The sequence below is a fragment of the Ranitomeya imitator genome, chromosome 4, assembly GCF_032444005.1.
Source record: "Ranitomeya imitator isolate aRanImi1 chromosome 4, aRanImi1.pri, whole genome shotgun sequence".
NCBI lineage: Eukaryota > Metazoa > Chordata > Amphibia > Anura > Dendrobatidae > Ranitomeya > Ranitomeya imitator.
In genome coordinates, this window is record NC_091285.1 from 643,981,976 (window position 1) to 643,998,857 (window position 16,882).

At 45.0% G+C, this 16,882-nt stretch overlaps 1 protein-coding gene across 10 annotated transcripts in view; it reads left to right on the top strand.

The window, feature by feature from the left end:
* The window catches only part of ANK1 (ankyrin 1), a 422,616-nt gene that overhangs the window by 255,565 nt on the left and 150,169 nt on the right, over nt 1–16,882 (top strand). For all 10 annotated transcript variants that reach the window (XM_069766914.1, XM_069766920.1, XM_069766918.1 and 7 more), the window contains 2 exons: nt 2,541–2,639; nt 2,734–2,832. In XM_069766914.1, coding sequence (XP_069623015.1) covers nt 2,541–2,639; nt 2,734–2,832 — 198 coding nt within the window. The remainder of the gene's footprint in view (nt 1–2,540; nt 2,640–2,733; nt 2,833–16,882) is intronic.

Genomic DNA, 16,882 nt, shown 5'->3' on the forward strand with positions numbered 1-16,882 from the left:
TTTATTAATCTCAATTAAATCATACTTACGACCTCGCCTAATTCCACCAAAGCCCTCGATCTCCTGTACTTAAAGTAAAATAAAAAAAACAACACTATACCATATCTGTCTGTCATTCTGTCCCACGCCATAATCCATGTCTGGGGGCTAAATAGTTTTCAACCTGGACAGTGCCAAGATGCGACCGTCCAGGCGCAGCATCATTGACCAGCGGTGACATCATCACTGGCATTTTCCCACAGTCCTGAGGTCACCACAATTAAACCCGGCCTTGATGATGTCACTGCTGGTCAATGATGCTGCGTGCATCATTCTAATGTGGGGCCGGCTCTATGCCCACCAAGTTTTAGCAGGCGAAACCACTCCAGGAAAAACCCATCAGCTTCTTTCCTGAAGCTGCTCTGCCGGTGGTTTTGCCGTCGTTTTCATAGCAGCTCCACCACTGGCATATTTTTCCATATATCTTCCTTAAGAGAGCATGAACCTCCCAAAGAATGAACATGGTACTTCCTTCAACCACTCCAAACCCTGAAGAAGTTACAAGAAGTGACATAAGACTAAAATATGCACAGCAATGTTGTTTTGACATTGCTGTGTATTATGTCAATTTTTTGCAGAAGAATCTGCCTGAAAAAGACGCCTTGTTTTTTGAAGAGTTCATAGGTTTTTCAAGCAGAAACTGCTTTAGGAAATGTTCTTGTTTTGGGGTATGTGCACACGACGTCTTTGCATGCAGATTCTGCCTGGAATCTGGCTACAAAGGAGCCGCAAAAAATGAGCTTAATGCACAGCAATGTAAAAATGAGATTGCTGTGCACATGTTCAGTCCCTTTTATTACTTCTTTTAACTGCTTCAGGATTTGGAAAGAGGCCACCAGCATTTTCCGTAAGCAGCTTGGCCTAGGAAAGACTTGGTGATTATGCTGTTGGAAATAAGACACCGTGTGCACATAAGCCTTAGTTGGTGGACACATTTCCACCGCTGCGGTCAGAAGTTCATTTGGAGCAGTCCCACCAAAATGACTGAACCTCAATGGACACAGTAATGACTCAGTGAGGACCGTTGGGCACCGTTGATGTGACCTGTTCCCCACATGATTTTTTTAAGCACTGTGAAGCTTATGTTGACATGATAGCCTCACATAGTTGCTTTTGACTTGTCTGGATCTTCTGTTCCACCAAATCTCCAAGATGTCCAATAGGCTGGAGAGCTGCGTGGAACACCCATGTTTGTGGGACAATCTGCAGAGACTAAATGATTGGTGATAAGAAGCCATCATCATATTAACAGACGGTAGCTAAACTTACATCTCCACCAGTCTGAGAACTCACCCAAAACCAAGAGCTATCTGAAGTTAAGCCAAAATGTCAGACCACCATCTTCATGATGCTTAAGAAATTCAGACCAGGAGAAGAGGAGAACTTGTTGAGGTCTTTTGCAAAGCCTGTTGACTTTAAAGGATTATTCCTATGTTATAAAGTGATGACTTATCACTAGGATATGTCATAACTATTATTAGTGGGTTTTTGACTTTTGGACCCTCCACCAATCTTGAGAATTAAAGCTCGGAACTGCTGGTGGGCTACCTTTACACTCCTGGCCATCCCTCGAGGAACCACTGTATGGCTCCATTCTGGTGAATGTGGTCAGCCAAAGTTCCCTGCACAGAGAAAATAGCAGCACAACATGACAAAAGGGGTATACGTGACTCATGTGAGCCCAAGTGATAAACTTCCTTCACCCTTATTAAAATAAAATCCCAACCACAACCCACCTTATATAATATAAACGACCCCAATAAAACACTCGAAGCCTTAATTGGATTTTAAAATGGCCACAGCAGCCTTTTATTAAAATAAATTATAACAATTTTAACAATAAACGACCAATAAAGGGAGGGTTGTCCTCGAAGCCCGAAATTATAAACTTCAAATATCTCAAGCCTACTTTTTGGCCACCCAGGCTAAGTCTTACCCCCAGCCGCTATGCACCAGATCAGGGATAGCTATAACAACCAACCTGGTCAAACCAAAAGACCCATCCAAGGGTCTCTTGAATACCACTCCTACGGGATATCCACACCCCGCCTACTTCAATTCACCCAGGGGGAGTCCAGGACCTCTCAAGATCCCCGCCCGCAGCTTCCTTAACTCTTCAGGTGGGTACTTAAAATGGTGCGCCTTCTTATACTGTCCCTCCCCCTTATTGCCAAAAACAACCCCACCTCCTTCACGAATTCCTCTTCCCGCTCTTAATATTAACCTCTTCCTCACTGCCCCAACTCGAAAAACAAGAATCCCCAGTTAGCTCACTACTTCCCACGTTAACCCCATCATGTCGGCCTCCCCTTAGGGCCCGTGGGCCGCTGTATGGCCTCTCTGCTCTGTGGCCCCTTCATTCAATGGGGATCCCGGAGGTCAGACCCCACAGTTATAAAGTGGCGGTAATACCCCATTTATGTTACAACATGCTGTCGATTCATCAGCCGTGTGTTGTACCTGTGTCCTTTCTGTGATCCAATCATGTGTTTGCTTTGCAGACAGGATTTACACCCCTGCACATTGCGGCTCATTATGAGAACCTTAATGTGGCCCAGCTCCTCCTGAACAGGGGTGCAAATGTTAATTTTACACCTCAGGTAAGAATAATTGTCTTTCCTCTCGTCTGTGGAGTTACTCATTGATCTTTATTTCTCATAATCCCATTTGTGTTCTTCTTCTTCTATCCCTAAGAATGGTATTAGCGCTCTGCACATCGCCTCCCGGCGCGGGAATGTTATCATGGTGCGCCTGCTGTTGGACAGAGGAGCCCAGATAGATGCACTAACCAAGGTAACGGGAACCACAGTGGGATCTGGCATGAAGTCAGAACTCACTGGGGGGGGGGGGAAGCATTTCTTTTTTTTGTTTGCCTTTTTCTCTTCATAGCTGTCATTGTTATAGGGCATTGTTCCTGACACTTTCATAGGAACGCTATTCCTGACACCGTTATTGGGGCACTGTGCCTGATAATGCTATAGGGCAGTGTTCCCCAACTCCGGTCCTGAAGAGCCACCAACAGGTCATGTTTTCAGGATCTCCCTAGTATTGCACAGGTGATAATTGCATCACCTGCACAGGCAATAATTCCATCACCTGTGCAATACTAAGGAAATCCTGAAAACATGACCTGTTGGTGGCTCTTCAGGACCGGAGTTGGAGAACACTGCTATAGGGGAATTGTGTCTGCAACTGTTATAGGGCTACTGTCTTTTATCGCGTCATAGGGAGCACTGTTGTAGGGACAATATGCCTAATACTGTCACACGAACACTGTTTTAGGGACACTATGCTGGTCCCTGATATACTGTATGGACACCATGATGGGCACTGTTATAGGGGCATTGTATTAGGGACACTATGGTGGATACAGTTATAGGAGCATTGTATTAGGGACACTATGATGGACATTGATATAGGGGCATTGCATTAGGGACACTATGGTGGGCACTGTTATGCCCCTGCACTGCACTTGACCCTGCACTGTATTAGGGACACTATATTTGGCACTGTTATACGGGCACTGTATTAGCGACACTATGGTGGACTGTGTTATAAGGTATATTGTCCCTTGCCAAGTTTTTGAGCACTTTCCCACATCGTCATGTAATAATCATAGAATTATAGAATGTTAGAGTTGGAAGGGACCTCTGGGTTCATCATGTTCAACCCCCTGCTCAATGCAGGATTCATTAAACTATCTCAGACAGATGTCTGTTCAGCCTCTGTTTGAAGACTTCCATTGAAGGAGAACTCGCCACCTCTCGCGGCAGCCTGTTACACTTATTGATCACCCTCACTGTCAGAATGTTTTTTCTAATATCTAATCTGTATCTTCTCCCTTTCAGCTTCATTCCATTGCTTCTCGTATTTCCATGTGCAAATGAGAATAAGGATAATTCCTCTACACTGTGACATCCTTTCAGATATTTGTAGACCGCTATTAAGTTTCCTCTTAGCCTTCTTTTTTGCAAGCTAAACATTCCGAGATCCTTTAACCATTCCTCATAGGACATACTTCGCAGTCCGCTCACCGTCCTGGTAGCTCTTCTCTAAACTTGCTCCAGTTTTTCAATGTCTTTTTTAAAATGTGGTGCCCAGAACTGGACACAATATTCCAGATGAAGCCTGACCAAGAAGGAGTAGAGGGGGTAATTACTTCTCGTGATCTAGACTCTATGCTTCTCTTAATACATCCTAGAACTGTGTTTTCCTTTTTTGCTGCTGCATCACACTGTTGACTCATGTGCAGACTGTCATCTATTAGTATATCCAAGTCTTTTTCACTTCACACGTGCTGTTGCTTAGTTCTATTCATCCCATTCTGTAAATGTTATGTTCTTTCACACATGTAGTATATTGCATTTCTCCCTGTCTGTTAAATACCATTCTATTAGTCGCTGCCTGTTGTTCAAGCTTGTCTAGATCCTTTTGAATCCTTTCTCAGTCTTCTCCAGTGTCCAACATCCCTCCTAGCTTTGCTTCATCAGCAAGTTTCCTTAGGTTCCCTTATCTAGGTCATTTAGAAAAATGTTGAACAACACTGTGGCCAGGTCAGAACCTTGTGGTACCCCATTTAAAACACTCTTCCAATTTGATGTGTAACCATTTATTGCCACTCTTTGAGTACAATCACTGAGCCAGTTTTGAATCCACCAAACCGTAGCCTTGTCAACCCCATACTTGGTCATTTTTTCAATAAGAATAATATGATATATTTTATCAAATATTTTGCTTAAGTCGAGATATACTATATCTATCGCATTTCTCTGATTCACCAAGTTAGTGTTTGCTACAAACCCACGCTGGTTCTGGTTAATTACTGTATTCTTATCCAAGTACTTACATACAGTTAGGGCCATAAATATTTGGACAGTGACACAAGTTTTGTTATTTTAGCTGTTTACAAAAACATGTTCAGAAATACAATTATGTGGCACCCCTAGGGGTATTTGCCACAAAAATAGTTACTGACAGTAAATGCAAATACTAAAATAGCAAGACTGCATTACCACCTCCGGCCAGAAGGGGGAGCTCCAGAGACTCCCCTTGATCCATTCTGGTCTGAGAGAAGAACTGGCAGTTGGGCTAAGGAGCTGAAAGTGAGAGGTCATACAGTTGAATCTCTAACAGCCCTGTGACTGTTACCAGGCCTAAATCACCGGCCTGAGGAGAAGAGGGATAGAGAAAAAGGACATTGTGAGAACCGGGTAGCATTAATCACTACCCAGAACAGGCGCAAAGACGGATACCGGATCCGTGGCAGTATTCATTACATATAATACAGCAACCGGAAAAACGTGAGGTGATATCAGCTTCACTAGGGTCGGACGCAGCAACAGACACAGAGTTCAGCGGTACTCCTGGAGGGGGTAAGCCGATAAAAGGACTCGGGTTGCCCGTCGAACCAGGACCCGGAGGGGACAGATTGGGCCGGCAGCCAGTTCACATACAGCAGCAGGGCCACACAGATATTGCGTACAATAAGAGGCGAAGACCCCGGCAGGGTCAAAGTAACTCAGAGTTCCCATACAGACTCCGGTGACAGGACTGGTCGTAAATCCTTTTTTGTTAAAGTAAACTGGTTAAACGTTTCAGTGCCTCAGTCTTTCATTTGGACAATAGCCATCTATCCAGGATTGGGATCATCACCGCTGGGAGAACCTGCTGCTGATCAAGTAAGTGCCTGTTCCCTCACGATACCCTTTACACTGTGCATTGCCTGAGGCCACAGCACCGGGTCAAGCCACCCGTGACACCCCCCTCAAGAGACAGACCCCATTGGTCCGGTGCTGGGTACCCCGGTCTCTTGGGCGTCACAATTGGCGTCACGAACAGGATCTAGCCAGCCCGTATACCGGGTATTGTGTGCCGTGATTGGAGCCCAAAACTGTGAAAACTTGGATGAAAAATCTTGAAAATTGACTTTATTAAAGAAAAATCCATTCTCCATTGAAAACTATTGAAAGTGACTTTTCCCCATTGGTTATAATGGAGTAAAGATGGCCGCCATCCCCTGAGGTAATCACTTCATAACCGTTAGGCACGAGACTGTTAATTGAGCTACGCCATCACCTGAGCCCCAGTCTAACTGAAAAACTTCAGAATCCGCCATTACAGAGCGTGGTGGGTGGGAGCAGCAGGGGGCGTGTCATTGTGGGCGGCACCAAGCTGAGCGCTCTGACATCAGAGCAAGGGGAAAATCGATCCTGCTGCACAGCGGAACGAATCTACACTATCCCGACGGAAGCGGAGGACCGGAAGGGTCCGGATTAACTAAGGGGGCACAGTATGTCGCAGCACGGAGACGCCGCAGCACCCGGCGACGCTAATGCAGCTGAAAGACAGAGTGTCGATAGAGAGTCCGGTAGCGCAGCGGTGCAAGGAGTGGCGCCCATCATGCCGGTGCTGATGCCATATACCCCGGGTGGCCCATGGCTTCCAATGTATGAAGGTGAGCTTAATACCCTTGACGATTTCAGAGAAAAGATGCTGGCCCATTTTGACATGTTCCCTGTGGGTGAAGTTCAGCGTGTTAGTCTCCTGATGATGCAGTTAAGTGGCCATGCTAAGCGAGAAGTCACAGCATGGGCAGCTGATCTAAAAGGCACTGTTGAACGCATATTTGCTGGATTAAAAGCTACATTTGAAACCACTGCCAGCAGCAAAGCTAAAGTACGATTCTTTAATTGCAAACAAAAAGTTAATGAGGGCGTGAGAGACTTTGCCTTAAACCTGCAGGAAGCCCTTAAATCACTTACACTGGCTGAACCCATTTTTAACACCGGAGCGGATAAACTGCTAAGAGATCAATTTATTGAGGGACTCTACACCCCTTCTCACCGGGGGCATGTGAGCATGCTTGTTTTTAAGAACCCTGAATTGACATTTGCCCAATTAAAGGAGAGCGTTATACGTCTCCAGCTGGCAGAGGCACCTCGGGATCAGGATCCTGCGCAACTCATGGCAGAGGCTCCTCAACAACATGGAGTACCAGTGATATCAGCTATGTCCGGGGCCATTGCTAAGCCCCTGGGGCCCAGTACTAATGAGGCTCTTCAACGAAAGCTTGACTCTTTAACTGATGTTGTTGCTTCAATGGCTAAAACCATGCAGGAGATGAGAGGACCCAAGATGGAGTTGTCAAACCGTAGAGAAGGTGTTCCATGGATGAGACCCCAGAGATACCCGACATGGAGAGGACGACCCCGCGACCGCTACCAACCGGATGGACAGCCCATTTGCCGCCGTTGCCAGCAGCCAGGCCACTTTGCACGAGATTGTGATTTAAACGGGAATCCCCTGGGAATGCGGGCCGCTTCGCAGGAATGAACTTTCAAGGCCCAACACCCTGGCACGACAGGTACATCGGAGGACGACCCATTATCCCTATCGTGCTGGACGGAATGCCCCTCAACGCTTTGCTGGACACAGGTTCCCAGATTTCATCTATACCGTATATCCTTTATAAGAGGTACTGGGCTGATGCAGATATTGATAAAGGGCCCTCTGATGTTGAACTAGATATATGGGCCAGTAATGGTAAGTTGGTACCGAAACTAGGATTCAGGGAGATGACCATAAAGATTGGTAAAGTAGAATTGAAGAAACAGGGTATAATTGTTGTTGATGTTGACCGGCGGAACTGTGAACCAACTGTATTGATAGGAATGAATGTGTTAGAGAACTGCTTTTCCGAAGTCATTTCTGTCTTACAGCAAATTGCTGAAACTGCCCAATCCTGCCAGCAGAGAGTTCTCCGGAGGGAAATAAAAGTATTGATGTTAAGGCAACAGGTAGAAGTTGCAGGTGGAGAAATCGGCAGTGTGAGGGTAAGTGATCCAACATCTATTGTAATCCCACCAAAAACAGAAATGCTGGTATGGTGTAGAGCAGCCATTGGTACTAAGGGACGAGATTATCAAGCCTTAATAGAACCAGTGTACACCGACAGCAGGCCCACTATACTCACAGCACGAGGGATAGTCGAGGTACACCGGGGACGAGTGCCGGTACGACTTTTGAACTGTGGAGAGGAAGAGGTCACTTTGCCAAGGTATGCTACAATGGCAAAGCTATATACTGTTGACAACAATGCCATCACAACCATTGAGCCCTTAGAACCAACCTGTCAGGTGGAAGGCAATGGCTCAGATGGAGAAATGGAGGATTGGTGCCAACAGCTACACGTGGGCATAAATTCAACACCTACCCATCAAAAACAAGGGGTGTATAGGCTAGTGACGGAATATGAACAAGTCTTCAGTAAACACCCATTGGACTTCGGACGGATAGAAGGGGTAGAACACACAATCACCACCAGTGACCATCCCCCAATAAAAGAAAGATATAGACCCATACCGCCCGCTCACTATCAATGTGCAAAAGATATGCTGAGGGAGATGAAACAGGCCGGGGTAATAAGAGACAGCTGTAGCCCCTGGGCGGCCCCTCTAGTGATTGTCAAAAAAAAGGACGGAACCATGAGAATGTGCGTAGACTACCGGAAGATTAATAACATCACCCATAAAGACGCCTACCCCTTGCCTAGGATAGAAGAGTCCTTAACTGCTTTGAAATCTGCTAATTATTTTTCCACCTTAGACTTAACAAGCGGGTATTGGCAAGTCCCTGTGGCTGAGCGAGATAAGGAAAAGACGGCATTCACCACACCAATGGGTCTATGTGAATTTAATCGCATGCCGTTCGGACTCTGCAACGCATCCGGTACCTTCCAGCGGCTGATGGAATGCTGCCTCGGACACAAGAACTTCGAGACCGTCCTCCTGTACCTAGATGATGTGATCGTCTACTCAAAGACTTACGAACAACACTTAATAGACCTGGCAGAAGTGTTCGAAGCCTTATCCAGGTATGGCATGAAAGTCAAGCCATCCAAATGTCACCTTCTCAAGCCAAAGGTACAGTACCTGGGACACATCGTGAGTTCGGAGGGAGTAGCACCAGATCCCGAGAAAATAAGCGCCATAAGGGATTGGCCAAGACCTACCAGCGCAAAAGAAGTGAGACAATTCCTGGGATTGGTGGGTTACTATCGCAGATTTATAAAAGGATTTACCAAGTTGGCAGCACCCTTGCAAGACACCTTGGTAGGGCAGACGAAGAAACCTTCAAACCGAAACCCTCCTTTTCAGTGGAACGACGTAAGGGAAGACTCCTTTGAACAACTAAAGAAGGCACTAACCGGAGAAGAGGTTCTGGCATACCCAGATTACCATCAACCTTTCATCCTCTACACCGATGCCAGTAATGTGGGACTAGGAGCGGTGCTGTCACAAAAGCAAGAAGGTCGGGAGAAAGTCATCGCCTTTGCAAGTAGAAAGCTCCGGCCTACTGAAAGAAATTCAGAAAATTACAGCTCCTTCAAATTGGAACTACTGGCAGTAGTTTGGGCTGTGACTGAACGTTTCAAACACTATCTGGCCGCTACAGAATTTATTGTCTATACTGACAACAATCCGTTGACCCACCTGGACACAGCCAAATTAGGTGCGTTAGAACAGCGATGGATAGCCCGGTTATCTAATTACAACTTCAAGATCAAGTATCGAGCAGGTCGCAAGAATGGAAATGCCGATGCCCTATCCCGGATGCCACACTTGAGAGATGTAGAAGAAGAAATGGGGGAGCTTGAAGAAATTGAACTACCAGCCTTCCATCATCCCAAGGCAAAACATCATCAGTCAAGTACCTATCAGAAACAACAAGAGGTGAATTTAAATCCGTTAGCACACCATAGATGGGCTGACACCCAAGACAGCAATCCGGCTGTGAAGTTGGTGAAGGAACTGTTAACTGAGCAAAGTGCATATCCCGATGAGGATGCCCCAGAAGAGACGCATCAACTCTGGAAAGAGAGAGGCAAAATGTTCCTGTATCAAGGGAAGCTCTGTAGAAGGTACACCAATCCGAAAACACATGAATTGGTTTGGCAGATTATCGTGCCTAAACAAGATGTCAAGATGGTCCTCGAAGCTTACCATAATGGTGCTGGTCACTTCGGTTGGAAAAATTTAGAAGTACTTCTAAGAGAAAGATTTTATTGGGTCGGGATGAGAAAATCAATCGAACAGTGGTGCAGAAATTGTGGCCCGTGCAACCTCAGAAGAAACGATCAAAAGAACCAAAGAGCACCACTGCAGCCCATAATCACCAAACAACCACTTGAACTTGTAGCCATGGACCACGTGAAGTTGACACCAAGCCGGTCTGGCTATGTCTATGCCTTGACCATCGTGGACCATTATTCACGCTTCTTGGTAGTAGTACCCGTAAAAGATCTGACAGCAAAAACAGCAGCCAAAGCGTTCCAAACGTACTTTTGTAGACCCCATGGATATCCGGAACAGGTTCTCACCGACCAAGGTACAGCCTTTGAATCAGAGATCTTCAGAGAATTCTGTAATATGTATGGTTGCAAAAAGATCCGGACGACGGCCTATCATCCACAAACAAACGGCTTATGCGAGAAGATGAACCATATTGTAATAGAACTACTAAAGACTTTACCTGAGGCAGAAAGGAATCAATGGCCAGAGAAATTGCCTGACTTGGTGGATCTGTATAATCATGTCCCGGTGAGTTCCACCAATTGCACCCCAGCTTACCTTATGCGTGCAAGACCCGGCCAATTACCAATCGATCTAGAAATGGGAATTCTGAAACCAGACGCAGAAGTCCAAGACTCCAATTGGGATATCATACGGCAAAAGCAGTACCGCCAAGTGCAAGAGAGTGTGGAAAGAAGCCTTCAGCAAACTAGAGAAAGACAAGAGCGAACTTTCAACCAGAATGCTCTAGCGACCCCATTAAGACCAGGTGACCAAGTGCTCAAGAGAAATCGTCGAACCAATAAACTGGACAATCAGTGGGAAGCCGTACCCTACACAGTTTTACCAACAAGAGTGGATAATCCTAAAATGTGTCTCATTAGCAAAAACGGAGACTTAACATCTGTACTAGTGTCAAGAGACAATCTTAAATTATGTCCGGAAGCATTGAAAGAGCCAGACGTTGTCCAGCCAGAACCAGAAGTTATTCAACCCATACAGGTTCAACCAGTAAAGGAAAAAGAAGAGGAAGTGTATCACACCTGTATAGGAGACTTTCCCAAAACCCTACTAACATACCATGGTGCAGTAGTGGTTCCCATGGTGGCCTTTTACCCAACACCAAACCCAATACCAGAAGTCCCAAGACAGGAAGAGGCTGACCCCGTACTACAGGAGGTTCCAGGCCAGGAAGAACAGATTCCTGGTCAGAGTAATCCCATTCACGGTGGACTTGCCAACTCCATAGTCGTGGAATTATCTTTAGCAGAGCGGGCAGATACTACATCCGCAGTAGACAGTAGTACACCACATGAAGAGACACCGCTATTACGTAGATCACAGCATAGTACCCAGGGTCAATTACCGGCCAGGTATGCAGATTACCAACTATAAAGCTCATAATGTGAATTGTATATATGTTATGCCGTATATAGTTAAACAGAAAATGTAGTATAGTCATTGTTATCAGTCTGCAACGTTTAAGCCCAGTGCCTACAGAGACTTGTCTGTATGAACTTCTTGCATATTCTTGAACTTTTTATCAGCCCGGAGGCACTAAATCAAAGCTCCGGAAAGACTGCTTTTTGAACTTTGCTCCTCGCTCTTTTTGAACTTTCTTTAGACTTTATATTGATAACTCCGTTGGAAAAATGGAACTAAATTCCTGGACACAAAGTGCAGTGCCTTTCCTAGTACCTTCAAGGATAGAACTGTATTAATGGACGCTATTTGAAGTGACTTTGTACAGAACTATATTTTTGTTTCCTCGAGTGGTTTTTGTAACTTTTCATTTTTAAGACTCTGTACATATTAATTGTTATTTCAAAATGTTATTGTCCCACAGTCCCGGAGTACTGTTCTTAACTAAGGGGGAATGTGGCACCCCTAGGGGTATTTGCCACAAAAATAGTTACTGACAGTAAATGCAAATACTAAAATAGCAAGACTGCATTACCACCTCCGGCCAGAAGGGGGAGCTCCAGAGACTCCCCTTGATCCATTCTGGTCTGAGAGAAGAACTGGCAGTTGGGCTAAGGAGCTGAAAGTGAGAGGTCATACAGTTGAATCTCTAACAGCCCTGTGACTGTTACCAGGCCTAAATCACCGGCCTGAGGAGAAGAGGGATAGAGAAAAAGGACATTGTGAGAACCGGGTAGCATTAATCACTACCCAGAACAGGCGCAAAGACGGATACCGGATCCGTGGCAGTATTCATTACATATAATACAGCAACCGGAAAAACGTGAGGTGATATCAGCTTCACTAGGGTCGGACGCAGCAACAGACACAGAGTTCAGCGGTACTCCTGGAGGGGGTAAGCCGATAAAAGGACTCGGGTTGCCCGTCGAACCAGGACCCGGAGGGGACAGATTGGGCCGGCAACCAGTTCACATACAGCAGCAGGGCCACACAGATATTGCGTACAATAAGAGGCGAAGACCCCGGCAGGGTCAAAGTAACTCAGAGTTCCCATACAGACTCCGGTGACAGGACTGGTCGTAAATCCTTTTTTGTTAAAGTAAACTGGTTAAACGTTTCAGTGCCTCAGTCTTTCATTTGGACAATAGCCATCTATCCAGGATTGGGATCATCACCGCTGGGAGAACCTGCTGCTGATCAAGTAAGTGCCTGTTCCCTCACGATACCCTTTACACTGTGCATTGCCTGAGGCCACAGCACCGGGTCAAGCCACCCGTGACACCCCCCTCAAGAGACAGACCCCATTGGTCCGGTGCTGGGTACCCCGGTCTCTTGGGCGTCACAATTATATATATAATATGGGCTGAAAGTGCACACTCCCAGCTGCAATATGATAGTTTCCACATCCAAATCGGAGAAAGGGTTTAGGAATCATAGCTCTGTAATGCATAGCGTCCTCTTTTTCAAGGGACCAAAAGTAATTGGACAATGGACTCTAAGGGCTGCAATTAACTCTGAAGGCGTCTCCCTCGCTAACCTGTAATCAATGAAGTAGTTAAAAGGTCAGGGGTGGATTCCAGGTGTGTGGTTTTGCATTTGGAAGCTGTTGCTGTGAGCAGACATCATGCGGTCAAAGGAACTCTCAATTGAGGTGAAGCAGAACATCCTGAGGCTGAAAAAAAAGAAAAAATCCATCAGAGAGATAGCAGACATGCTTGGAGTAGCAAAATCAACAGTTGGGTACATTCTGAGAAAAAAGGAATTGACTGGTGAGCTTGGGAACTCAAAAAGGCCTGGGCGTCCACGGATGACAACAGTGGTGGATGATCGCCGCATACTTAATTTGGTGAAGAAGAACCCGTTCACAACATCAACTGAAGTCCAGAACACTCTCAGTGAAGTAGGTGTATCTGTCTCTAAGTCAACAGTAAAGAGAAGACTCCATGACAGTAAATACAAAGGGTTCACATCTAGATGCAAACCATTCATCAATACCAAAAATAGACAGGCCATAGTTAAATTTGCAGAAAAACACCTCAAGAAGCCAGCTCAGTTCTGGAAAAGTATTCTATGGACAGATGAGACAAAGATCAACCTGTACCAGAATGATGGGAAGAAAAAAGTTTGGAGAAGAAAGGGAACGGCACATGATCCAGGGCACACCACATCCTCTGTAAAACATGGTGGAGGCAACGTGATGGCATGGGCATGCATGGCTTTCAATGGCACTGGGTCACTTGTGTTTATTGATGACATAAGAGCAGACAAGAGTAGCCGGATGAATTCTGAAGTGTACCGGGATATACTTTCAGCCCAGATTCAGCCAAATGCTGCAAAGTTGATTGGACGGCGCTTCATAGTACAGATGGACAATGACCCCAAGCATACAGCCAAAGCTACCCAGGAGTTCATGAGTGCCAAAAAGTGGAACATTCTGCAATGGCCAAGTCAATCTCCAGATCTAAACCCAATTGAGCATGCATTTCACTTGCTCAAATCCAGACTTAAGACGGAAAGACCCACAAACAAGCAAGACCTGAAGGCTGCGGCTGTAAAGGCCTGGCAAAGCATTAAGAAGGAGGAAACCCAGCGTTTGGTGATGTCCATGGGTTCCAGACTTAAGGCAGTGATTGCCTCCAAAGGATTTGCAACAAAATATTGAAAATAAAAATATTTTGTTTGGGTTATGTTTATTTGTCCAATTACTTTTGACCTCCTAAATGTGGAGTGTTTGTAAAGAAATGTGTACAATTCCTACATTTTCTATCAGATATGTTTGTTCAACCCTTCAAATTAAACGTTACAATCTGCACTTGAATTCTGTTGTAGAGGTTTCATTTCAAATCCAATGTGGTGGCATGCAGAGCCCAACTCGCGAAAATTGTGTCACTGTCCAAATATTTCTGGCCCTAACTGTACATGGTGTTTAATAATTTGTTCAAATATCTTTCCATGTATAGAAGTAATGCTCACTGGCCTGTAATTTCATGGCTCCGTCTACTTTCCTTTTTTGAAGATGGGTACAACATTTGCCCTTTTCCAATCTTCTGGGACTTCTCCTGTTCTCCAGGATTTTGCAAATACTATGGCTAGTGCTCCCTAGGGATACTGGGGAAAAAATGGCCATCATTATTTCTGATATATAAAGTATGGGGGAGAGTTAAACAAATTTGCAGGGTTACTTGTCTGACCAGGTTTTCTCCACTATGGTTTAATAATAACCTACCGGAGTTCTTGGCGATGGGATATATACCAGAATAGCAAGCTAGGGGGATTCGGTATGCCTGTCAGATTTTAGAGTGGCGGGAGTTGAAACCCTTTTCCCAGCTACAGTTGGAATATGGTCTTAGTATATCTGGGGGGTTCCAATATGCACAAGTACGGCATGCGTTTGTGGCTCAGAATGAGGGGGATTGTTTCCAAATTCAAAGCGACTTAGTATTAGACTACATCTGTGGAGTGGGGACAACGAGGGGTGTTATCTCATTTCTATATAAGGATTTAATCCATACTCACTTATTGGGATATCCGGTTGGCGAGAGGGCTAAATGGGAAAGAGAGTTGGGTCGCTTTTAGGGTGAAACGTGGGAGTGTGTACTAGAACGGATACCGAAATTATCACTGAATGAGCCATATAGGCTCTCCCAGCTTTATATTGTACACAGAGTGTATAGATCCCCAGATGTCCTATACAAAGCTGGGCTGAGATCTGACTCGGAATGCCCTAGATGTAGGGATGATAATGCTGGAATGTTTCATATGTTATGGTCGTGTCCGAGATTGACTGCTTTTTGGATGGTGGTTGTAAGCCGGATAGAAGGGGCATACAGATGTGTAATTCCAAGAGAACCTTTGGTGTGCGTGTTAGGGTTTGTGGATAACAAGTTGAAAATAGCAATCGTTAGACTATCATACATGGTTCGGAAGGTCAAAGCCAGAAATTGGATCAAAGAGGAGCCTCCCTCGAGGGGAGAATATATTAAATATGTGAAGCAGGTCATTACCCTGGAAAAGGGTGTATATCAGAAAAGAGGGAAGATGGGCCTGTACGATAAAATGTGGACGCCTTAGCTGGAACTAGGTTAGGGGAGGTTAAGGCAAGCAAGGCCTGAGGAGGGTTCGCCTATATACTAACGGTTTATATCTTCATAATAAGTCATTGTATGTGGATAATGTATATAATACTACAGGACATGTTAAGAGAAAAGCGTGAGCTGTCTAAAAGGGAAGGAGGGTGGAGAAAATGAAAATGTATGTCTTAATGTGAAATGTTTTATTGGAATCTTATACTTAATAAAAAATATTTGAGTTAAAAAAATACTGTGGCTAGTGGTTCTGCAATTTCCTCTGCTAACTCTTTCAGTGCCCTAGAATATAATTCATCTGGACCAGGAGATTTAAATTAATTTAGGCTAGCTAAGTGTCCCCTCACCACCTCTCTGTTTATAGGAAGAGTGGATTCTTTTATTCCTTCTATGGCACCATGAAGATCAGTTGATGTTACAAATGCTTTCTTAGAGAACACAGATGCAAAATAAGAATTTAAAAGTTCGGCCTTCCCAATGTCATTTTTGACCACTTCACCATTTTCATCCTGACACTTGCATTCCCTGCAAACAGCATTATATTCTACTTTAGATATGCCTCACCCTTTCCATTTGATATACATTTCTTTTTTCCTTTTTAACAAGTGATTAAATTCTGTGTTCATCCATCCTGGTCTCTTTAAATACTTTCAATTCTTCCTTCTTTTCAGGATTGTTGCTGATTGTGCAGTGAGACTTTCATATAGGCCGGTGTCACACGTGCAACTGCAATGCGAGAAACTTGCCCAAGTCTCTCGCCTCAATACCTGGCACTGCTGCCGGCGGTTTGGACCGGAGTGTTCAGCTGCATAGAAATACATGCAGCCGCACACTCCGGTCCCCAGTGCTGGCAGCAGTGCCGGGTATTGAGGCGAGAGACTTGCGCAAGTTTCTCGCATTGCAGTTGCAATTGTGACACTGGCCTTAGCAAAATCTCCCATCCTTCTTGGACATTTCTGTCCTTTAGAACATCCGACCATTGGACGTTTTCTACCCTCTTTCTGAGTCCATTAAAATCTGCATTTCTGAAGTCCTCGCTGGTCTTCCTCCTCTTGTAATCTAAAATTTGAGAATAGCATGATCGCTGCCTTCTAACTTTCCAGCCATTTTTACTCCATTTCCTACCTGTTGGTAAGAGTTAGATCCAAGATTGCAGACCCTCTTGTTCTCTCTTCTACCTTTTGAAAGATAGAGTTGTCAGCAAGAGAAGATAAGAATTTTCTGGACCCAGTACTTGAGAAAGATTCTCAGCAAATATCTGGATAA